The 14,970-nt window shown below is 46.8% G+C and overlaps 1 protein-coding gene across 1 annotated transcript in view; it reads left to right on the top strand.

Annotated features, from left to right (window-relative positions):
* The window catches only part of LOC144114622 (tachykinin-like peptides receptor 99D), a 39,406-nt gene that overhangs the window by 11,123 nt on the left and 13,313 nt on the right, over positions 1 to 14,970 (top strand). Inside the window, exon 2 of the mRNA XM_077648482.1 lies at positions 11,262 to 11,362. Coding sequence (XP_077504608.1) covers positions 11,262 to 11,362 — 101 coding nt within the window. The remainder of the gene's footprint in view (positions 1 to 11,261; positions 11,363 to 14,970) is intronic.

The raw sequence follows: 14,970 nt of genomic DNA, 5'->3' as shown, positions 1-14,970 counted from the left end.
ATATTACTCTCCTTTGAGCTAACCCCTGATATTGACGGAATACCTTGTTGGGCGTGGTTGTAGCGCAGTCTCTTTCCAATTTACTTAAAAAAAATTCATTTCGTTCGGTGCGTCCAAAGCGCGCCAAAAGGATACTGACTTCAGCACAAAATTCAGCAGCTCTCGAACGTTATTAGTTGGTATTCTATAGGGGCCGCGTTCTCTCAATTCAACCAGAATTTGCGCACTTATTCTGTGCACACCAGAAGTGTAGATTTCGAATTGCAGTTGGTCGCATATAACGCAACAAAGGGAGCGCGACGGCACGGGGCGAAACGACAAAGGTACAGACAGAATGACTGCACCCCCCCCCCCCCCCCCCCCCCACTGCGCCCTTTCTCTCCCACCAGTTCCAAAATAATTTATGGGAGAGGAACAATGGTTAATACATGGAGTATGAAAAGACGAGGCGAGTACAACAAATCGGCCCTCCTCAAGGTGCGCCTTGAGTTGGGCGCGCAATCATCTCCCTCACAAGAAGATGACATTACCGAAACGACTCGTTCTCTCCTTCTATCGCCCAAGAGAGGGCTCGCGTGCCGCGATCCCCGGCGTAAAGTTCAATTTCCGGCTGCCGGTGCCTCATTTCAGCGCTGACCAAGCGCAAAGGTGCTCCTGCGCTCAGGTGTCGACGAGTCGTAAGCGATTTCAGGCGGCAAGTGTTAATGCACTCTCATCTCCGGTATGCGGCACGTTTAGTTTGCGAAATGAAATTGGGAATGTGAGGCCCCTTTCTCGAGTGATTTATCGGACTATCTAAAAAGCGCTTACGCTGCCGCGTATCACAGCGCGTTAGCAAAAGGCGCTCATCCGCTCACGCGACGGAATCTTGACACGGAAGGCGGGACAAAGCGCGCACTTGCGCAAAGGGCGTTTTCTTTCGCAATAAGTATCGCCGGGGCTGTTTATCGACAGGGGTCCTCCTGAGATCGAACTTAACTACGCGTTATGAAATGAAATGCTGATATTCTGGCTCTTATCGCTGCACTAAAGAGTGAAATCGCCCTTTACGGTCAATTTTCGACTGTCAGCGTCCCTACTGTCAAAAGGCAGTTACAAACATCAAGGCCATCGTTCTGGTAGCCGAAATGAATTAATACATTTCACGAAGAGATTTCGCGTCACTTGTTCAGCGAATGCATTAGCCTTCTGCCGTGATCCAGAAAAAAATTATTAGTCCGAACTAAAACCCCAACGCAACACTGCCGAGTCCAAAAGCGACCAAAAATTATCCATGGCGTTGCTTTTTAGCTTAATTTCCTTAAATTTATTACAGCCAATTTTTAAGGCTGATGTCAGAAAATGGTTTCAGTTTTAAGCATATGTGTATAGCCAAAGAAAATACCGGCTGCGCCAAGTCATTCCACAGGGCGCATAAAGCGCTAACTTCGCCACATTAAGGCATCATAAGTGAATGAGCTTAGCCAGAGCTTATAGCGCTGTAAGCCACTCACCACGCGTCCACAAGCCACCCTTAGAGTCGCCATCCACCGGCTGCATTACTAAACAACAATTTATGCTGAGTAAAGTTTGCCACATGATGGACATACTTGTCTTAAACTAAGGAATACCTGCAGTGTCTGTCCAGAGATAAGCTGCCCTTATTTTCTCAGTATTTTTTTTTTCGCATCCTAAGACGAGATTATTTTTTTTCCCTCTTTCAATTCAGCGCTTAGAATGCCGGGAGTACACGTTATCGCAGCCACCATCACGGCTCACTGACAACGGCCTCACCTGAGATAACTTGACTTCACAATGGCAGAAGACTGAACAGCAGGCGTCATCAGCCGGGTCCCGCATGGCAGTCCCTTTATATATGGGTTAGAATACCATTCATTTCCTTTTATTCCTCGCAGAAAGTTTAGAGACAACGCTCGAACCTATCGCACTATCCGACAGGTCATCTCGCAACATTTCGGATTGGAGTCCCTCGACGTGCCTTAATCTAATGAATAAGTAACTACCATGAAAAAAAATTATTTTACTCCTAAAAAACAAAAACGAACAACGTGGGAATAAAAAAATGTGAAATTGAAAAAAAGAAAATAAACAAAATCCCTCTGCGCAGTGCGACATTTCAGTCATTCTTCTCCAGTTGCACCCTTCTCGACTCAGCTCTTCAAGAAAACTGCTGCCTGGTGATTATCCAAGAAATGAACTATTGTACAGTTTTAGTGCCGCAAGGTTCGTACCCCTTGCGGCCTTGATGGTGACTGTCGTATGGCGCGCTCGCACGTGGCTGCTTAGCCCCAGGACTTGGGATCAATCCTGGCCGCGGCGGCCGCGTTTCGATGGACGTGAAACGCAAAAAGCGCTCGTGCGCTGTGCAATGTAAGAGCAACACTTTCTTCTTTCATTTCCTCCTTCTCTTTTTCTCACGGAATTGAGGAAGTTACTGCGCCTTTTCCTCAAAACCAGTTTCCATTCTCAGAATTGATCAGGTATGCTACTGGCTCTGGTTTGGGCTATAACTGCTTAACAGTCGACCGCTTTAACGACAAGTGCCTAATAAGCCTAAAACGTGACAGTACCTTCAGTAGTCAAGTAGTTTCTTAGTAATCTCATTCTGAGAAGAGTCGCGTTATTTAACGCAGAAATGCATTCTCCCTCTCCGTCTAGTACTTTCTGAGCTTCCAAAAAACTGCTCGTTTTTATGTTCTTCGTCGCATCGGGTGGGGAGCGCGGTAGTAAGGCGCCGCCGAGCGCTTCGAAACGTCTTTCGAACTCACTGTGCGCGCATGTTTAAGGGTCGAGATAGCAGTACGGCCTATACGTCACAGTGTGCCACCTGGAGCGTACCTAGGTAGTAAGCGATTAAAGGAGGGATAAAAATGGGCAGATCTATATATTTAAAAAAAGGCAACGTTTACGCTTGTTCTCGCTGAGCTTAGCGACTGACGCAGCGTAGCGTAAGCGTCCTCAATTATTCTTTCTTTTCGCGTTTTTCGGTAACATTGCCTAATATGCCTCGACACTGCTTTTCTGCATCAGTAGGCTTCACCGGAGCGAAGATGGGCTGAATTTATTTTCTATTCGGTTCCATGCCTTTGTCAAAAAAAGGATGGTGCTCGGGGACTTCGTTCAATTTCAGTTCGGTGCCCGCATGGCAACGACGTTGTGCATTTCAGAGAGAAAGCTTCGGTAGTCAATATCGGATCAGTATTGGTTTCCACTAAAAGTGTTTCAGCTTTGAGCTATCTATAGACATATTTACTTGCTATGATTACTCTGCTGAGCGAAATTTCTCGCAGAATGAGTATTGAGAAACGTTTTTCTTTTTTCTTTTTTGTATTCTGTAACTAAATACTGCCGCCGGACGAATGTTTTTGTCAGTGTTGAATTCGGCTGGTTACGTGACGGGACAGCGGTTGCAGAAGGCTCGGCGCAGTCTCATTCACAATGTAATGGCTGCTGGGATCGAGCTCCTTGTGAATAATGTTACAAGCGGCACCTTTTCCGCGCTACTGCCAACGCATTCGGGGACCATTTTGAGGAGATTTCTGAATTTCGAAGCCGTGGCGACTGTGTGCACGTACCGTCTCCGCTAAAATAACCTAGCTGCATGGTTGACTTCACACTCGTGTAGGAGAGCCCTTTTAAAAAGGTAAGATCAAAACGTCTTAAAGGGTGACGAGTCGGGTTTTCCCTACCTTACCGAGATTTAGAGCGTAAAGGGTAACATAACTCCTAAAGTATATGGCTGAGAAGCAAACTGTAGCCTTGTTACATTTCTCGAAGACAGTACGTCTCTTGGTGGCATTCGCATTAGTTCAGAGTTTTCGGCAAATGGACAGCGAAACCACCGTGCTCTACTGCTCAAAGACACCGCCTGCTTCGCGTCTTTTCCGAAAGTACGCAAACGGCGGTTAGGAAGCACCGAATCATCATATCTGACGAAGCGCACCCTATGCGCCAGCAGCCGTACCGTATTTCATCGAAAGAACATGATGCTATGCTCAGGCAAATAGAGGAGACGCTTACTGACGGCATTATTCATCCTTCTAAGAGCCCGTGGTCGTCGTCTGTCGTCCTAAGGAAGCAAAAGGATGGGAAATTACGCTTCTTCGTAGATTATAGACAGGGTACGTTGACAGTCTGTCATGAGGGAGGTATTTACAGAGCTGCGCAGTCGGCTGCAAATACCCCCTCTTCTTGCGCAGTTTGACAAGGAAGCTGACACCGAGGTACTCACCGACGCCAGGAACATCGGCCCCGGCGTTGCACTTGTTCCACGCCAAGAAGGCTTGAAAATGTTAGTCGCGTAAGCAAGCCACAGCTCTCTCGCGTCGAAGCAAACTGTGTTCTACTTCAGAAAACGAGGGCTTCGCGGTTCTGTGGGCAAGCATGAAACTTCGCCCCTACCTCAACGGCCGCCCCTTTCGAAGTGTTTACCAACTCCCATTCGTTGAGCTCGCTGCGGTTTCAAAAGTGATGCAGCTGCTTGAGAAAAGCCCGCCTTGTATATCTGCGCAAATGAAAAGGGCGAAGTGTTAAATTCGGCTGCGAAAAAATCATGTAGCAAGTTACGTTCAGTCAAATGAAAAAAAAATTAAAGTCAGGGGGCCAGGCGCGTAGCGATATGGTGCACTATGGTGTAGGCGTGTATTTTGAGGTATCTCTCTGTTCCCGTGAAGGCCTTTGCAGACTGGGAGGCTCTACCTTGTCGCCATGTGTAGTCTGATAATGTAGCTTTGTTCATTGTCACCATTCAGCTTAGGGCAGTTACTTCTATAAGCAGGTGTTTCCACTGCATGCGAGGACACTCGAGACCACGCCTACGTGTCAAAAAAAGGTGTCAAGTTCCGTCGCTGTCGTCGACACGTGAACCACGTGATGCCCCACCCTTTCGTTCAAGCTAGCGCAGCAACCCAGACAACACGGCAACTGTCCTTCTAAAAATTAACTTCCACCTTCGTTCTGTTCAACACCTGCATTATTTGTCTTGCGTTACTCTTTTAATTGGCGTTGGCAGTTCCTTCTGCAAGGGCAGCTATAAACACTGCCAGTAATTAGCGATCATTTGGGCTTTACTGCAGACAAATCAAATGCTCAGCCTGACAAAAAAGCCAAAATACACTGTGAATTGAATTTTCACCGCACATGAATACCACATTATATCACCGAAAAAAAAGGTAATTAAGCCGTGGGAACTGATATTCAGCGAAAAAAAAAAACTGCGTTGAGGAATAAACGACAAAAAAGTACGCCGAAGTTTCAAAAAACAAAAACGAAAAACCCAACCCTACATATCGGCCCCCGCAATCGGCCATGGCGCTGAAATCAACAAATACGTTTTTTTTTTTTTATCGAACGATACTGAGACGCTCAGTCAAGGTTCGTTTTCGCAGGCAAAAAATAAATAGCAAGAATGGTGCGAACAAAACAGTCATTTTGCCAGAAATCGGACCACTTGTGCATACCCGTCAATAACTCCTTAAAACGATCACGAGTCGTATTTTACAGCACCGATTAACGTTCCATACGCGGAACAGCTTCTTTCGTACCGAAGGGCTGTCACATTAGCACGGCACGACGTTGATTCGGTCTGCCAAAGCCGTGTCGTCGTCATGACGGCGTCTGCGTCACTCGGCGCCGACGTGAACAGTCCGGCACCGATCACCGGCATCGCGCCGTATCACTCGCAAAACAGCCTTTGGACATTGGCCGGCCGCCTCCCGTGTCACTATAGCCAGACAAACTGCGAAACCTCCTGCCGACTCGGCCCTTCTGTTTCTCTCTTTTGTCAATACTATCCATTTTCTTTATCATTCGATTTTATTATCATTTTCTGCTATGCGAAATTCTTTTTTGAATTTATCCTGTTTCTCTAATTTTAGTGCGAAGGTGCTACTTCACGAGGTTTAACCCACTCACCGAGTTTGTGTGAAGTTTGACCTTGAGGGTAACGTTGGACAAAGCATAAACTAATAAAGTAGATATTGTCGTGACTGGGATTCGAACCGTGGCGACACGAACAGAAGATCAGCTTCGCTGGCCCCTGCACGACACTGTGCTACCGCCGCAACCGATAACTCCTCGTGTTAAACTGCAACACAATCTCGCGCTGTGCAGCTCACATCGTCACCTTCATCAACTTCCATCTGCGGCGCGAAAAGATCAAATCAGCTTAACCTCGATCAGAGCTTAACCTGAGTCTAATATCTTCGCCAGACGTGCCGACGACCCAGCAAAGAAAAACCATGAGCCAATCAGGCTAAACAGATGCTTACACACGTCTATTCCATTCAACTACGTAAAAACCTTACACTTTTTGTATTTGGTTCATGCCCGTTACGCTTAAAGAGCATGGACCAAGGCGCCTTATTTTTAACTGTTTTTAATAAACCTCCTCCATACTAACACAAGTGCCTCATGATTATGGGCCTATACTGAGTGCCAGCTAGTACTGGGCGGAACTGGTTGCTGGGTCAAAAAGGCAGTACTCGAAAAATAATATGAGTCGCAGCCGAAAAAAGAAGCGAGGGAGATTTTTAGAAACTAAAAAATAAATACTATATTCTACCATGTGCATCTACACTGCCGACCTCCGGTTTCTGTGCTTACTGCGATAGCCACTATATCACGAAGCTTTCTTTTTGCCACTTTTTTCTTTTGCCAAGAAAATCATACCATATGTACACAAGAATCGCCCGCCAGCCAACCTGTGACTGACATAGAAAGGCTATAGACTTCTCTCATTCTCCTTAAAGTTTCAATGTACTGATGCCAGTCCGGTGCCGGATCTACAAGTTTGATTACTTCAATATATCCTCCAATTTCTTCTCTAAAGTACTCTCTAACTGACCGTGTATCGTGATCTGAGTTATCCACCGCCATCCTGCTCCTCCGTATACTCTGCAATTCCAACGCCATGACAACATCGTAAGGCACACCATTCTCATTGAATATTATATTGACACTGAACCTTATTGCGACGAAAGGCTGCTGAATTACAAAAAAAGAAGGATTTAATGGATTAAACATGTCAGTGTTTGGACGTGCCACAGTTTATATAATAATTTCTTGCTAAGCAAAGTGTGGTACGTAACGTAGTTCTTACAGTGTTCCCGTCTGAATGTGCAAAAGCTCCACAAAGTGCTTGCAGTGTTTATGTAGGGTTCCTCTTGGGAGTGGACAACTCGAACCAACCTTCTTGCTGGGTGCGTGATGGAGGTATTGGCTTATGCCATTTGTTTATCCGGCAGTTATTCAATGCTTTCTTTTCTTCAGGAAAGCTAGTGACCGCATTTTACGTGCTGTTATTCAATTGAGACTGGGCAGAGTTTTGCCGAAATCAGTCATCATATCACACTGTATTCATGGAGATATTCATTGATATTTGAATGGAGTCGAGCAGTCTTATCTTCTACGTACACGCTTTTTCTATGAACATCTCAGAAGGGACTCGACAAAATCTTTACAAAGATTTTTGTGAGTCACTCTTCCGTCGAGAATTGCACAGGACCATACACGGTGCAGACCAAGGGCATTATATTTTAAAGATGGCTAAGAAAACGATGACTCCACTACACCACGAAGCACAGGCTAGTATTTTGGCTAGAGAAGGAAAGATGCGACTCTCAGATGGTATGTTCTTTTTGTCCAATGTGAATTTTGCCATGGTATTACGCGTCTGCCACTGACTGTGGACTGAAACTTCTCTCTGGCTTGTTGGGAGTATACCACTGATCTTTTGAATTTTGCCATGCAGTGCAGCCACCAACCTTCGGCAACTTCCACAACGTCGGCCGCGGTGGCCATGCGTTGGTCTTGCTCTCTTCGCGCACACAGTTCTTGACGAACATTGAGTTATACCACAAACATTCCTTGCATGATGCGTACCGTAGCTTCGAGGTTCGCCTCTGAATCAGCGACGCAGATAATTATTTAGCAACTAAACATTTGAAGACTGTAAACACTCTTTTGAAGTGGAGTAGCATCGACAGCTCTAAGCTGGCTCGAAGAAAAAACATGGAAGTATATAGCAGTGCGGGGGATGCAGGAGTTATTTTCCCTGTTTCTTTCGCATAGAGTAGATTATCGTAACTCCTGCGTCGCTTTAACTTCTATTTCGTTCCTTTTGCACTGTTATCTGAACTTCGCAAATGAGCCAAGCTGGCGCGTTATGGTCGCTGCTTAGACGCGCACTATAAATATTTTTTGTTAACATTTACGGTCTTCCGGTGTCTCGCATACCTTTCTGAATGCAACTTTCTTCAAATCTCGCTGATGGCTGTTTCTTGTTTCACATCCCAGATCTTCATATATCGGCGTAGCGCTAATCTTGAGCAAAAGATGCCTCCGCACACGTTTCGCAAGCATGCGACGGCCCCGGGTACTTTTTTGCATTTCTTCGCGGTTCGCACTTGCGTGCAGACAGCAGATTAGTTGATGCCATGGAGCAATTACACTTTTTTCTTGTATGGGTGCTGAAACATATTCTCTGTCGACAGAATATAACGGATCGTGTTCGTGTTCGGTGAATGCTTTAGCTCGGCCGCCGACAGTCGGAAGACTGGTTTTCTAAGCGTCGGGAGGCATCCATCTGATTCGGCGTCCTAGACAAGGAGAACTACATATGCGTTGGCAGGAAGTAGCGTAGTCGTTAGCACGCTCAGGTGCTGAATGGAAGGATGGTGGTTCGATTCCCATCGTGCACAAGATTTTTTTCTTACCGAGTTGAAGAGCGCAACGGACGGACGGACGGACACCGCGAGTATGAGCCAGTAAACTCTTTCGCCAATAATATCGTGACAAAGTACAGCGCTATCCCTTGTTCTGTCTCAAGCATTTTATCGAGGCTATATGTAGGCTTCCAAGGAAAATGCAATAAACGTTTTGAAGAAGGTACGAAGTATGCACCATCGCAAACACATGGCCAGCGCGCACAAAAATAGTGCAAGTCCCCAAAATAAAAAGAAAATGGCAGAAGGACCAGAATGGCGGGAAAGCTCACTTGGAGTAAGTTTTTTTCTCCAAAAAACTGCTCTGCACAAGAAATGGGAGAGAGCGAAGAACGGGTCACCCTCAATTCCAATCTCTTTAAAACTCGTGCAGCAAGAATATCGCCTATAGTAGGATACAACTTAAGAAAAAACAGCAGTTATTAACACTGGGCCACGGTCCGCGGCGTACTGTATTACTTCGCTAGCCAGACGCAACATTAAACGAAATTATCTTTTTAATGTTTGACTTTTTTAAACAAGCCAAATGTCAGAATTCTGAATCTTATAAGCTTTTTTTCTCGTGATTAGCTTCTTGTTAACGTGAGACGAGAAGTTTTAACAACGGACTACGTTTTTATCGTTTAGGAATTCTGTGCGCCGGTCCTAAATGTGGGCGGAGCTTCACTGCAGACTTACGTTGTATCCGACTATAGTTTACTTCTTTCTTTGTTTATTGTTGATAAGCCGCAGACGAGCGCTAGCGAGGGGAAGGCGCAACTGTGCCATTTCGCCAACTCCTATCTACGCACTATCTTAGAAGCCGGTGGCAACCGCCAGGTGATCACGCAGATTATGGGACGGCTCTCCGTTTCGAAGAATGCAATGGAATGTGAATGGATAATTGTACCTCGCGCTCTCTCCTCAGCGTGCATAGCACGGGGCCGCAAACGCAGTTTACGAACGAGAGTTTTTGTGGGGAAAAATGTTCCTGTAAGTCAGCTTTCCGCAACTCCTTGACAATTTGCCAAGTTACTAATTCGTCTTAATCCGCGCCAAAGCAACAACTCCTAGCAAACTTTCTGTGCACCTAAATGCCGCACAAAGGCCGTCGCTTGATATTTTGTGGGTGTGCCATCAATCGTATATTTAGAGAGAAGGACATATTAGTGAGCTTCTAAGTGACGGAGCTAAACCAAGACGTCGAGACGTGAAATTGTCATCCACTGCTCACTGTCACAGGCATAGTCAAAACCTGCTCTGTTACTGACTGCGATAATTCTGAGTGCACACCAGTAAGAATGTGCAACGCAGCGGCCACATGAAACAATTGGTTAAGATTTCAACGCAAATCTACATGCCAGCATCTAAGTGCACCTAACGCAGTTGACATGTATATCAACTGCACATGTACAGAGTGCACATGTGCATCAACTAAAACAGGACACAGTGCATGAAAAAAGGCCAAGAAACAGTAATTATCCGATGTTACGCCGTTCGAGCCGGGAACGCAGCAATGTAATATCGTTCGTCGTATACACCTGCACCTCTAGTGGATGCCGAATAAATGAACAAAACTACATTTCTTGCTTTACAAGCTGAGTGCAAGTTTGCGTACGTGAATCGGTACTTTGAGAACCCAAATTTACAAAAAAAACGCTTTGTTTTCTTCCACTTAGTTGTGAATATTCGATGTCGGAATCGGGAGGCTTGTAGCGCACCGGCTTGTAGTGTCCCTCGGCACGAGCCACGGCGTTGTGGCCCAAGCCCCGACACGACAGACGTGTTGCCACGTGCAAGTCGCTCTCGAGAACATTCACCTAGCTGCAAGACAAACAGCGCTATCAGCCCTCTTCTGTCTTTGCTTAAAACAATAGCACGGAAGTCGGCTTCAGAGATGCTATGTGAAACGTTTTTCGTGTCAGCGATGAAGCGATAGGAACCATCCTATCGCTCGCTCAACGGCCTCGCGCCCTGATCTCGCTTCTTTTTTGTTCGCTTTGTTTTCGTTGGGCTCCTTGCTTCCGCTTGGCCCTGGTTCGATCGAGGACAAACTTCCGAGCGAGGAGGCTTGCGTTCCCGACAGAATGTGCCGAAAATAGCCACCTCGAATGCCCCGCAAACGCGCAAAACTGCGAAAAACCGCGACGTGGCGCAATTCGCGGCGTGTGCGTGCGTGGGCCTTGGCAAGAGGGGCGACTTTATGGTTATGGCGAAAGAACGAATCGTCGCGGGGTCTCACGCAAGAATTGATAGGGCGCTTCTCTCCCTCTCTTTCGTGCCTGTATGCATTCCGCGCCGAATGAATTCTTTCTCCCCCTTCGACTTTCTAAAGAGCCTGTAGCGCCTGCACGTAACGGCGGCGCAACGGCGATCCTCAACTATTACGCAGGCCGCAAAAGCGAACTTGGAAGTCATCTCTCCTTCTTTCTGTAGCCATTTCTATCTCTCTCTCTCTCCGCTTCCGCCGCATCTCCTCACCCCTCTTCCGCCCCTCCTTTTCGTTTTCTTTGCTTACCCAGCCTCCTCACCCTGTTTATTGTTTTTCTTTTCTCGCAGGTGATAAAGATGATGGTGATCGTGGTCGTCACCTTTGCCCTCTGCTGGCTCCCCTACCAGACGTACAATCTTCTCGCCGAGATTTACCCCGCCATAAACTCGTAAGTTTCAGCCTACCAGCAATTGCGTCATTCTCCGAGGAATTCCCGGCGGTTTTGTAACGTTCGGTAACCGGGAATGAACGTCCGAATTGCGAAATTTAGTTAAACAAGCAGTTATATCGACTGCTCGGCAAAGAGAAATGAAAAAAAAATTCCAGAAGGATGGGTCTCCAGGGTTGCATAACTATATTTCTGAGTTTCCCATCCTTTCGGAAATAGGCATTACGGCAAAAAATAAAGCAAAACCTAGAGCAATACGGATGAGGGGACTGCTTTGACGGCTCAGAACCACCGGGGACAGCCATGATTCCCTTATTTTTCCTTCTAAACCGTGCTATAGAGATTCTGGATACAGAGGAAAATGCAAAAGAAGCACTCCTATGACGGAAGAGTCAAAATCAGACCTTTATGACCCGGAACGCAAGTATCTTGTGGTAAGAACTACAGAATCTGCGTTGGCTTCGTCCAACAGATGCTGTTAGACACAACATGAACCATGAGTGGTTTTTCTGACCGCAGTCGGGGCCTTGTGTTTCAGTGCTCGCCTCGGCTACGGGAGGTCGTGGGTTCGATTCCCGCGGCCACCGGTCTACCCAGCCGGTTAATCGAATAGGAACAGGCGGTCCCCCGGCCTAGTGCTCGGCTCTCCAGGGGTGCACCGCGTGGGAAGGATAGCCTGCGACTCAAAATTCCCGTCGAATGTTGGAAAAAAAAAACGCAGTCGTCGCCTAGTGGTCTGGGCGTCCGCTTCGGCTGCGGGAGGTGGTTGGTTCGAAACCCACCGCCGGACACCCACCGGTAAAAGTGGGTACAAGCCACCCCCGACCCGGCGCCCGGCTTCTTCAGAGGTGTGTGCTTGGAGGAGGCTCCGCAAACCCCGCTGCGCCACATCGGGGGCAACACTCAGAATGCAAACAGGTGGAAACAAGTGAAGAGTACCCTTGAATTCACTCCCAAGTCCGGCTTTTCGGCTGTGCGTCTTCATGAGAAAAAAAAAAAACCGCAGCGGTGGCCTAGTGGTTTGAGCATCCGCCTCGCATGCGGGAGGTGCGGGGTTCGATCCCCAGTGCCGCCGGGTACCCGCCGGTGATATAATGGGTACAAGCTTTCCCCTGCCTAGCGCTCGGCTTATTTAGGGTGAAATGCTTGGGAAATGGCTCTCTGACCCCACCGCGACTACCGATACAGATGGGCCTCGCGTCTATGAAGTTTTTACAATTAGACTCTGGCCCCGACTACAAATTTCGGGTATACCATGTTCTGACTTATACCTTCTGAATACTCAGTTTGGTGATCAGGAAAAGGGAGCTGAAAAAGTGGTCGCAACAGATAAAGATAGATTTTTTTTCAGCATCATGAGTGATCTTAGAGGTGAGCCCAAAAAGCCTAAGACTGGCTTCATAGAGGAAAGCACCATTTTCCTACTGGAAACATGCGGCAGCAACAGAGTATGCACACAAAAAGGACCCTAGTATACATACCTAGTTATTCGCGCATAATTTTGCAGCTAGAATCAAGTTAAAAAGATCGAAATAAAGAAAATGGTACACAGAAGAAATGTACACATATGCATGTCAGGTTGCAGAATGTTACCGCGTAATGGATCTGCATATTCAGCATTTGTAAGAATCAGCGTGCATCTAAATAATACGAAGTGAACAACAGCTAAGAAATGGGAACAGCCTTTGCCCTCATGTTCCTCTTTGTAGAATATATGCGCAAAACAGGTCAAGTAGAGCTCGCGCAAGCGAGTATCCACCACTGGGCATTTATTTTTTATGCTTTCAGCGAAAACTAGCTAACATATCTCACAGCAGAGATCACATCTGGCTAAACTCACGTCGTTACTGCAGTTCTTTGCAATTGCCGTGCATCGGTCCTCACTGCTTCATAGCATAATATTTGTTTACGCTGCGAATACCAACACGACGCTCAAAAACGCTTGTATGTGCATTAGTTGTTCCTTATGGTGTGCCAGCATAAGCTATAATGAGCCTGTGCATTGGCTTTCATCGGCGCTTCCCATTCTTTTAATGATGATTCGCTTGATGATGAATGCAATCACGAAGCCTGTCAGTTCGTGTTTAGGGTCAAAAATATTATCAGACACCTGCAGCTGCGGACCGAAAACCAAGTTTCTGCTGCACCGCAATGTTCTGCATCACGAACGCTTCCTTGTTATAGTATGGGACAAGATGGGTATGTAAAGCTTGGATCTATATATAAGAAATGCAGAGCTGGAAAATTGGTGATTAGGGGCAGAATGGCGTCTTTTAAAGGTGAACATAAAGCTCTCAACATCTACTCAACCCTTGAGTAAAGACGAGGCTTCGAAGCAATAGCCAGGATAAAGCATTCATTAGTGCTAACGACGCCAAAATTATTCATCACTTAAGGCCTTAATGATCCGCGTACCTAGAAAGCGTACGTCCTATTGTTTGTGTCTCAAACATCCGCAAACGGTATTAAGATGAAGACTGCCTAATTGACGACTGAAAACAGCCGGTGGAAAGGAGCCACTCATCTGTATGAGCTAGTTTTTCTTCAAAACGCTCATGCTTTCTTGCTTTTGTGCCAGCAGTGTAGAGTCATTTAGCCGAATTGAGGATAGTGCCATTGGAGTAATAACAGAGGGCGCTGGAAGCAGGCCGCCATTCTTCGGTAACGAGCACTTAAGGAAGCTGTAGATTTCGGTGTTGACGGTTCGCATGATGGGGGCGCAACGAGGTCACAGAGTAAGACTTTGTTGTACGCTGCCAACGCACGTGGAGAGGATGCGTAATTAGTAGGTGTGGAATTTTAATGCTGTGTTTCGAAACCGAAAGCACCCCGCTCACCTGATGGCCCAAAGCGAAGCTGATCCAAATGGACCGGGGACTTGAGGGCAGTGTGTGGCAGGGAATGTCAAAATTCTATAATGCATGCAACATCTGTGTTTCATGCGGTCGACGTGCTCATATGACGCCATGACACCGCTCTGTGTGCCGCAAGAACGCATTAGCAACTATATGTTTAGTTTTCTCAATCAGTTTTGCTGAAAGCCGGATAAGAGATTTGCGTACGTAAGCTGGAAGTAAAGTGTGCGGAGACAATCACAAAATTAATTTCTCAATAAATGTGGCGAAATACCTGCTCGCCATACCTTTCACAAGTTCTCGGCGTTACCACTCTTTTTCTTTTTCCCTTTTTCTTTTGCATGGAATCAAAACCTGTGAGTTTTTGTTTGTTTGTTTTTGTGCGCGGGGGGGGGGGGGGGGGCGTGTAAGGTTGAGCGTTTCACTCTTCAGTTGCTCCGCTGACGCTGTGGCTCTCGGAAGGACGGACCTTGTCATGGCGAAGAGCGGCCTATGGTAAGGGCGCTTTCTCACGGTCAGGGCCACTGCAAACAAGTGTCGTGTCCTTTAGGGGAGAGCTTCCGCCTTCGCAACAAAAGGCACTGCTGTCGTGGGCTACGCCCACCTCCGGCTGAAAATTGCACCACATTGGCGCAAATTCACGCGAGCTATACTGGCTCCGCACGGCAGTGGATCTTCTGCGTTCCAAAGGCTGACCGTCGATTCACAGAAAGGCTGTTGGCCGTCTTGCTTGCAGGTGCACAAAGGAATCCC

Source organism: Amblyomma americanum, chromosome 1, assembly GCF_052857255.1.
Source record: "Amblyomma americanum isolate KBUSLIRL-KWMA chromosome 1, ASM5285725v1, whole genome shotgun sequence".
NCBI classification, from domain to species: domain Eukaryota; kingdom Metazoa; phylum Arthropoda; class Arachnida; order Ixodida; family Ixodidae; genus Amblyomma; species Amblyomma americanum.
The sequence above is the reverse complement of the archived record's forward strand: the minus strand, read 5'-3'. Positions and strand labels throughout refer to the sequence as shown.